This window comes from Enhydra lutris, unplaced genomic scaffold (genome assembly GCF_002288905.1).
Source record: "Enhydra lutris kenyoni isolate GAN:26980312 unplaced genomic scaffold, ASM228890v2 scaffoldscaffold10, whole genome shotgun sequence".
In the NCBI taxonomy this organism is placed as follows: Eukaryota; Metazoa; Chordata; class Mammalia; order Carnivora; family Mustelidae; genus Enhydra; species Enhydra lutris.
Genome location: NW_019154094.1, coordinates 15,758,166 through 15,767,371, shown reverse-complemented (window position 1 = coordinate 15,767,371; position 9,206 = coordinate 15,758,166). Strand labels below are relative to the sequence as shown.

Below are 9,206 nucleotides of genomic sequence, written 5' to 3'. Positions count from 1 at the left end.
AGGGCTAGGGGCAGGTTGAGGGGAGGTGGTGGAAGCCTGGGAGCATAGACTCTCTCCCGCAAAACAGTGCGCACCAAGGGGCAAATTCCAAGTGGGGGGTGGCGGGGAGACACAATGTGACTGCAGCTGAAGAGCTCCACCTGGCAGCCTGGAGAACTGACAAGGGAGAGGCAGAGGTTAGGTGAGAGATGGTGGGGGCGGGGTGGGGGACAGACATGGGGATGGAATAAATGCATTTGAGATACTCAAGAAGCAGACTGGAGCCTACCTGATGGTTGCCTTGCTGTGGGGGAACAGGGGCTTCTGAGTGTCAGGGGGTTTGCCGAAGGACGCAGGTCCATCCTGACTGCGGGGGACACACAGGGGTCCCGGGGGGAACCCTGCCCAGGCCCGAAGCAAGCTTCCTCCCCCAGCTCTGTGGTACCCCTCAAGGCTCACAGAACTGGACTGAGAGAGCCCAGGACTCAGGGGACCAGGTGAATGGGACTGCAGGTCCCTCCAGCAAGGCCCCCTGGCTCTGTGGTCAGACCCTGTCCAACTCCTGGCTGCCTCAAGCTATGCAGCTAGAGGCCACACAGATGCTCAGTGTCACCAAATATCTGTGCATGAGTGACTTGAACTACTATGCGAGAATTCCCCCAGGTAACCCATGCAGTACAGGTTGCAGTGGATGGAGCTCCGGCCCTGTGACTGGATCCTGTCCAGATCTCGACAAAGAGTCCTGCTCTACCATTTACAGAGCGATTACTGCATGCCTGGCCAGCCGAGGGCGCCCCGGGAAAGGGGTGGGGGTGCGGGGCACTGGCATATTTCAGGGCAGTTGCTTTCCTATGCGGAGGGACCCCTGGCTGATGTTCAGCTCTGGGCACTTCCTCCTCCTGCACAGAGGTCCTTAGTACCCCCGGGGCTCGGAGCACTAGGCCAGAAGTATCTCTCCTGAGGCACCAGGCAGCTCCAGGCTAGGATGGACAGCCCAGTGCACCGAGTGTCCCTGGGGGATACCTGGAGCAGGCGAGTGCACCCTGACATAGCGAGTGAGAGGTTCATACAGTCCTTCAGCGTGGAACAACTCACCAACATCCTGGATGGAGGTGCCCAGAACACTGCACTCCGGAGGAAAGTTGGTAAGAGGGAGCTGGGGAGTGGAGCCCCTGGTTTGTGCCCATATGCCTTTCTTGGAAGAAGAGTCCTCCACTAGCTGTCCCACCTTCAAATGACAAATTTTGCTCTCAAAATTCCACTGTTAGAGAGTCATTCCTTTGGCCTGGAAGGACCTCTCTAACAAGTCCATATTCCCTGAACCCAACTGAAGGATAGAAGAGTCTTAGGCAGCAGAAGACCGGGATGTTGGTCCTTAATCTGCCACTGCCTAGCTTTGTAACCTCAAGCAAGTCACCTTCCCACCTCTGGTGCTCAGTCATTACATCAGTAAAATGACAATGTCTGACTTCCTTTCCACGTCCACAAGGCAAGAGGGTGGAAAGATCTGAAGGTGCCAGGAACCTCACCCTGGTCTCTAAGCCCTCTGTTTTCTGTCTCTGGAAGAGAGCATCATCCACAGTGACCCAGAGTTTAGTGTGAAGGATAATTATTTCATGACCCAGAATGAACGTTATGTGGCCGCCGTCCAGAAGAAATTTCACCTCCAGATAATAGCAAAGCGCCTCGGCTGGTCGGAAAACAGTCCTGAATTATATTACGCTTACAGGTACTCACTCCCAGGGCAGCCCCACCAGAGAAGAGGTCACCTGGGTTCACCTGGAAAACCTTAGCACCATTAGCAGTTTTCCCCACCTTTAAAGGCCATGGCTGTTGGGAGGCTAGGATGACAAGCGCCCCTTCCCTCCTGCACCCCGCCAGGCTGACGGTACCAGGGTCCCTGTCTCCGGTGGGCTACTCCAGCACCGTGTCCTTTCCCCCACAGAGCCCTTTCTGGAGAACTGGCATTAGGCCTACACACCGTGTTCCTGAAATCCCTCCAGAGCCTAGGCTCTGAGGAGCAGATTGCCAAATGGACCCTGCTCTGCAATGAGTTCCGGATCATTGCATCATATGCCCAGACAGAACTGGGACACGGTGAGCCTGCGTTTCTGCATGCATGGTTCCAGAAAGCCCACTCACAGCTGAGTAGTCAGAGATTGTGTATTTCCTATGGAAACATTCCAGCAGGGGGCAGTCAAGGGTCTGGAAGGAGGGGGTTCCCTTTCCTAGTTTATAGAAACACACCACATGAGCTAGCGTGTGTGAGGCAAGTCGTTCCTTCTGGAAATGTCAGCAGGCGTCCCTTGTCACGGGCTGGACACGTCTCCCCCACTCAGCCCACGGGTGAAAGACAAGAAATGCCTGTGAGTACAGCTGGGAGCTCCCCGACTCCAGAAGAGGCTGGTCCTGGCAGTTCTGGGCCCACCAGGACGCTGCCCCCCAGGTGGGAATACTATCCTGAACCCTGACTCACAGACTCTCCTCCTTGATTCCCAGGGACGAATCTTCGGGGCCTGGAGACTGAAGCCACCTATGATGCAGCCACCCAGGAGTTTGTGGTGCACAGCCCCACGTTGACAGCCACCAAATGGTGGCCTGGGGACTGTGAGTATCCATCCGTACCCCCCAGCTCTATCTGTCCCCAAGGAGAACAAAGTTGGACAGTAGAGTAGCACGGCTCTGAGGTCCACCAGACCGCAGACGGATTCCCTATTCTAGGCTGGTGAACTTGAATGAATCAATTCATGTACTTGAACTTCAGGGTCTCACCCTGGCAACAGGGGTGATGGGAAGAATTTCATCCGTGAGTGGTTGAGAGACCCCAACTTTGAAGTAGCTGAGGAAACCCACCCGACCTGTTGGGGATGAGGGCCAGGGCCTCTCCCACAGGCACCCTGCCCCCACACAGACACACGGCCCAGTCCCAGGCACTCTCACCTCCCAAGTTAGTGATTAAGCTTGCCAAGCCATCACCCAGTTCACAGATCGCCCCTGCTCCAGAAAGGCTCAGCCACGGTCTGGCTGCCAGCACCACACTGCCCTCTGTGGCCACCAGGTGGCGACCGCACCATGCTTCCCCCAGGCTCTGTCATTGCTCCAGAGGGGACCCCAACAAGGCTCTCTCCCCTGGATGTGACACACACCTGTGAGGGCCCCTCTGTGGCACTTCAGAACCCATTTGGTGAATGCTTCCATGGGGAGAAAAAGGAATCCCAAGAGTACGACTAAGCAGAAAGAAACAGGCCAGAGATAAGCAGAGAGGGAGAAAGCTTGAGAGAGAAGTCAAAGAAATAGGGACAGACAGGAGAGAGCAAAGAGAGAGGAAAGGGAGGGAATAGATGACCACCATCAGAAGTGCAGAAAAAAGGGGCACCTGGGTGGCTCAGTGGGTTAAGCCTCTGCCTTCGGCTCAGGTCATGATCTCAGGGGCCTGGGATCGAGCCCCGCGTCGGGCTCTCTGCTCGGCGGGGAGCCTGCTTCCTCCTCTCTCTTCTGCCTGCCTCTCTGCCTACTTGTGATCTCAGTCTCTGTCAAATAAATAAAAAAAAAAAACCTAAAAAAAAAAAGGACAGCAGGAAAAAGAAACCAACCTTGGCAATCAGGCAGGCTTGAAATCCCAGTGCCGCCCCTGTCCAGGCCAGTGACCTTGAGGGGCCTCCCTCGCCTCTCTGAGCCTCAGTTTCCTTATCTGGGAAATGGGATTCATCATCCCCGCCCTGCGAGAACCGGAAAGCACCAGCACAGGGCCCAGCACCAACTGGATTTAGATAAATGGTAATTATCTGTATTCATTATTACTAGGTGGAGGATACAGTGATTCATTTACAGGTTTTTGAGGACAGAAAAAAACAAAAATCTTGCTCATCTCGCAGTGCCTTTTGCAAAACATTGCTAGATTTGTTTGGTTCTTTGGGAGCAGGTCTCCCTCTCTGGAATCAATGACTCTTTGAGGGCCCCTGGGATGGGGGGTGGGGGTAGCGATACACACCTTTCCCTGTGATCCAGGACTGGTTTTCTCACCATGGATCCTAACAGACATACCCCAGCAGCTCTGGCATAAAGACCCTATCTCCCTGATTCCAAAGAAAATGACTCAAGGGCACACACTTCAGCCAGAAGACTTCAGAAGAACCAAATTTTTTTTTTTAAGATTTTATTTATTTATTTGACAGAGATCACAAGTAGGCAGAGAGGCAGGCGGGGTGGGGGGGGGGGGAAGCAGGCTCCCTGCTGAGCAGAGAGCCCGATGTGGGGCTTGATCCCAGGACTCTGAGATCATGACCTGAGCCGAAGGCAGAGGTTTAACCCACTGAGCCACCCAGGCGCCCCAGAAGAACCAAATTTTTAAAGAAGCTGAGATTCCCCAGATCGTTTCGTTTAGGCTATTTGCATTAAAATCCATAACCTTTGTGAACTTTGGCTTTGGAAGTGGGGAGCATCTGGAGGGTGTGGAGGGCTCCGCACCCCTCAGGATCTCCAGCAGCCTCCTGCAGCCTCCCTGCCCCGTGCCTGTGTATTGTAGGGAGGTTGCTCCACACACGTGACATTTAGACAGGACCCCCTGCTCCTCCAGCCACCAAATGAGTGTCCATAACATCCACCAAGCCAGTGCGTTCTAGAGCCAGACGCTCATATTAAAGCTCTCAAGACCGTTCCAGCCATTTCCAAGGATAGGTCAAGGCCATGTGAGTCAAGGGGTATCCTGAAAAAGCATTGCTTTGTTGCCCCAGATGCTACCTTGTCCTCTGCCTGGCCCTCCCTGCCCTGTGTGACCCCCCCGGGGAAGGCCCTGTACCCTTCAGGCTCCTCGTGCACCCTCCCCTGACCTCAGCATTTGAGGCTGATCAAACAAAGCCCATCCCGGCTTCCCATGGTGCCCTGCCCTTCCCCAGGCCACCACATTGGTCCCCCTGGCCCGTTACAGATAGGGCCCACACCCAGGCCCCTGATAGGGAGAGTTAGTCTCCTACACCAGAGGTCATCCTGGGCCTCTCCTCTCTCTGCCTTCAGTGGGACGGTCAGCCACCCACACTTTGGTCCAGGCCCAGCTGATCTGCTCAGGAGCCCGGCAGGGCATGCACGCCTTCATTGTGCCCATCCGAAGCCTCCGGGACCACACCCCACTGCCAGGTAAGCCCATATGGCTCCCAGGACCACTGCCATGGAGAGACCCCACCAGGTCTCCCTATCCCAAGGCCCCAGAGCTCATGGGAGAAGCTGGGGCATGTCTCCCTTGGGCAGGTATGGGTCCCTGGATAGACCTGGTGCTAACCAGCTGGGTGAACTTGAGCAACATTCAGCACCTGTCTGACCTCAGCTTGGTCACCTGCAAAACAGGTGTAATAACCCCATGTGACAGGCTGCTGTGAGGCTCAGGGGAGGTGGAAGGAATGGGGGGGGGTACCCGGCACACAGAAAGCACTTGGCTGGGGCGCCTGGGTGGCTCAGTGGGTTAAGCCACTGCCTTCGGCTCAGGTCATGATCTCAGGGTCCTGGGATCGAGCCCCGCATCGGGCTCTCTGCTCTCTAGGGGAGCCTGCTTCCTCCTCTCTCTCTGCCTGCCTCTCTGCCTGCTTGTGATCTCTCTGTCAAATAAATAAATAAAATCTTAAAAAAAAACCATGAGCTCTGGAAGAAAAAGAAAGCACTTGGCTGACAGGCGTTCCCATCTCCATCTCCTTCTAGGAGTCACTGTTGGAGACATCGGGCCCAAGATGGACTATGACCACACAGACCATGGCTTCCTGCGACTGGACCACGTGCGGATCCCTAGAGAGAACATGCTGAGTCGCTTTGCACAGGTGGGAGTCTCGCATGCCTACACTGCCTGAAGAGGGGACAGTGGCCTCCTACAGAATGCTGCTGGCTCTGGGTCTTCCTCCAAAGAGCAGAGTTTGGGGCACCCCACCCCACTCTAGAAGGGCTCTGGCATCCCACAGATCTGGGTAAAGCCCCAGTTTAGGAGCTGTGTGATCTTGGGCAAGTCACTTGACCTCTCTGAGCCTCAGAGTTCTCATGGATCAATGCTCAGAGCTCCATGTGGTGGTAGAGCAGCCATAGGGCAGGGTGGCAAAGCGACGGGAGACGAGGGAAGGGCTGAGGGTGACCGGCTTATCTACCTACAGTAAGGCCTGGACAACCAGTCACTGACCAGACACAAGCCAAGTGCTGGAGGAAGTTCTGGAGGTCCCCATGTTGCCGGGCATTCCCTTTAGCTGTGGATTTGGGGGGAGGTCCTGGGTGTCCCAGGAGAGGAGCCATGAACCCAGGCACTTGAGGCAGGGACAGATCAGCAGAAAGCACAGGTGTGTTTCACAACCAGCGCACCTAGCTGGTGGTCAGCCACCTGCTCCCGGTGAGCAGTCTGAGGACTGTGTGCCTGGAGGGGACAGAAGCCCACGGTCATGGGTGTAGGACAGACTCGGGGCCTTGGCTCAGACCCAGCACCTGTCTCTGGTACCCCAGGTCTTGCCAGACGGCACCTACGTCAAGCTGGGAACACAGCAGACCAACTACTTTTCCATGGTGGTGGTGCGGGTGGAGCTGCTCCTGGGCGAGATCATCCCTCTGCTGCAGAAGGCCTGTGTCATCGCCATCCGCTACTCCACCATCCGCCGCCAATCCAGCATCCAGCCCAGGCAAGGGGCACCCACACGCTGACCACGACAGACAGGGCTAGCTCTCCATCCCACAGCGCCTGCCCCCTGATGCTGCCCCTCTGCCCGAGTGGGGTGCTGGGAATACATGTGACCCCCACAACACACGCACAACCTCTGGCCAGACCCGGCCCGTCTGGCCCTGCCTGCGGGGTCTCCATCGGGTTCTCTCTGTCCCTGGCTGATCTACCGCCAGAGATCACGGTCAGGGGTTCTGTGTGATCCTGTACCGTCAGATCTGACTCAGATCTGTCTGTCCGGGTTCAGCGCGGCTATGACTGGCTGACGGTGTCTGGGTTGTCAGCTGGTTGCCAGAAGGCGGGGGACTGTGGCTCCTGAGTTCTGTTGGGGTGTGAGTGAGCGTTTCTGGGAAAGGCCAGCTGTCACGTCGGGTGGTGTGTGGCTGAAGTGGGTTCTGTCCAGCTGTGGCTGTCCGCACCCACGTGTAGCACATCCAAATCTGGATCCATTCTGTTGCCTGTGGCTGTGTCCAGTGGGTACCCCCTCTGCCCCATGGGACTGAATAGCAGACTGTACTCTCTGTCGTTATTTGAATATTTATTTAAGCAATCTTCAACCCAGCGTGGGGCTTGAACTCACAACCCTGAGATCAAGTTCCACGGCTCTTCCCACTGAGCCCTCCAGGCACGCCAGGACTCTCTCTTTTTCACCGTGTGTTATGTTCCCCCATGCTCATGCGGGCCTGTGTAAACATACGCGGTTGCCAGCAAATGAAAATACAGGACAGCCGGTTAAATTTGAATTTTAGGTAAACAGTAAATAATTTTTTAGAATAAATATACCACCAATGGGGACATGCAGCCAAGATGTGGCAGCGAGGAGCTGAGCAGATGTTACCAGCGTGGGAAGACAGGCACAGTCCAGCTGACTAAACTCGTGGTGCTGAGGGATGGACTTCAGCCTGGCGGTTTCTTGTCCCAACTCAGCTAAGTGACCCTGGGCAAGTCCTTTGCCCACTCTGGGCCTCGGTTTTCTTACCTGGAATGTGAAGAGCGGGAGAACCTCCAGTCTAAGGACCCAGTATTGTTTCATGCCATGGGCTTGAGGATCCAGGAGACTAAAGCAAAATGGACTGAGGGTCAGAGACCGACAGACCTGGGGGACACACAGCTGGGCCACTTGCCGGCTGTGGGAGCTGGGGCAAGTCATGCCACTTCTTTGTCCCTCAGTGTCCTCATCTACAACATAGGGCATGACAGGAGCACTCCTTTAGGGCACTGTGGAGAGTGAAATGTAAAAAAGCAAGTCAGGCCCATAGCCCAGGGTACTTTTCCTCTGGCAAACCCAAGATACTGGGACTGGCCTGGGTATCGAACTCCCCCTTGCTGAGGGAGTCTTCTCTGGAGGACAGGGGTGCTGGGAGGAAAGGTGCTGCTGCTGAAGTCCTGTCCAGAGCCCAGTTTTCTGGGTTCCACAAGTGTCCCAAGGATAGTTATAAAAGTATGTGTCTGAGGAACCTGGGTGGCTCAGTCGGTTAAGCATCTGAATCTTGGTCACGGCTCAGATCATGACCTCAGGGTTGTAGGGTTAAGCCCTGAGTTGGGCCCTGTGCTCAGCGGGGAGACTGTTTGAGATTCTTTCTCTCCCTCTGCCCCTCCCTCCCCATGATAAATAAATAAAATCTTTTTTTTTTTTTTTTAAGTGTCCAAATGAGGAGCTGCTAACCTAAGATTCTCCCCAACAGCCATGGGAGGCTTCTCACATTCACACTTTCTTTTAATCCACAAAGAGTTATCCTGGTCCCCTTCATGCTGGGCACTGTCTCAGGCACTGCAGACAGAGCAATGGACAAGGCAGATGTAGTCCCTGCCTTGGGATTCCATCAGGCCCAAGTTCACATCCTCAGAGTTACTGATTAGACTTGATCTACCCCCCAGCACATACTATACTTGCACCTGGACAGTGAAAGATCAAGTTTCACATCATGAAACTTGATGTGTACAAGACCGCAAGCCCTCACTTGAAGTCCTTGGGACCAAATGCATTGGAATTCAGAACTTTCCAGATTTCGGCAAGATAATATGGTGCATATGCTATAATTCTGTACACGTCCCCCATAAAGGGCAGAACCCATAAGCAAACCTGTCAATATTTCTACAGAGAAATGTGTGGATACTCATGTTAGATGGCATTTTAAGATTATTACTAACCTCATGTCAGTTCAGGTCAAGTTTTGCAGTGAGTTATAAAAAACTATCAGTTTTTACACCTCTTATGGCTCTGGGGATATAAGAAGTTGAGGGAGCTGCAGTGATCTTCTAAACCTTCTGCTTTTCCTCCCCTCAGCGACCCAGAGGCAAAAATCCTGGACTACCAGACGCAGCAGCAGAAACTCCTCCCTCAGCTGGCCACAGCCTATGCATTCCATTTCCTGGCGAGCAACCTCTTGGAATTCTTGCACAGCTCCTACGATGCCATTCGGAACAAAGACTTCAGCCACCTGCCAGAGGTACCTGCTCTCTGCTGGGGGGGAGGTGGGCAGGAGCTGGGAAAATGGCTGAAATTGTTCCTGCCACTGGGAAGCAGCCCCACTCTTGTTCCCATGAA

At 54.6% G+C, this 9,206-nt stretch overlaps 1 protein-coding gene across 1 annotated transcript in view; it reads left to right on the top strand.

Moving 5' to 3' along the window:
• The first annotated feature begins 964 nt into the window (after positions 1-964).
• Positions 965-9,206, top strand: part of LOC111144181 (acyl-CoA oxidase 2) — a 29,607-nt gene continuing 21,365 nt past the window's right edge. Inside the window, exons 1-8 of the mRNA XM_022498372.1 lie at positions 965-1,124; positions 1,546-1,708; positions 1,925-2,076; positions 2,479-2,586; positions 4,993-5,112; positions 5,668-5,783; positions 6,448-6,620; positions 8,946-9,108. Of these exons, the coding sequence (XP_022354080.1) occupies positions 965-1,124; positions 1,546-1,708; positions 1,925-2,076; positions 2,479-2,586; positions 4,993-5,112; positions 5,668-5,783; positions 6,448-6,620; positions 8,946-9,108 (1,155 nt within the window). The remainder of the gene's footprint in view (positions 1,125-1,545; positions 1,709-1,924; positions 2,077-2,478; positions 2,587-4,992; positions 5,113-5,667; positions 5,784-6,447; positions 6,621-8,945; positions 9,109-9,206) is intronic.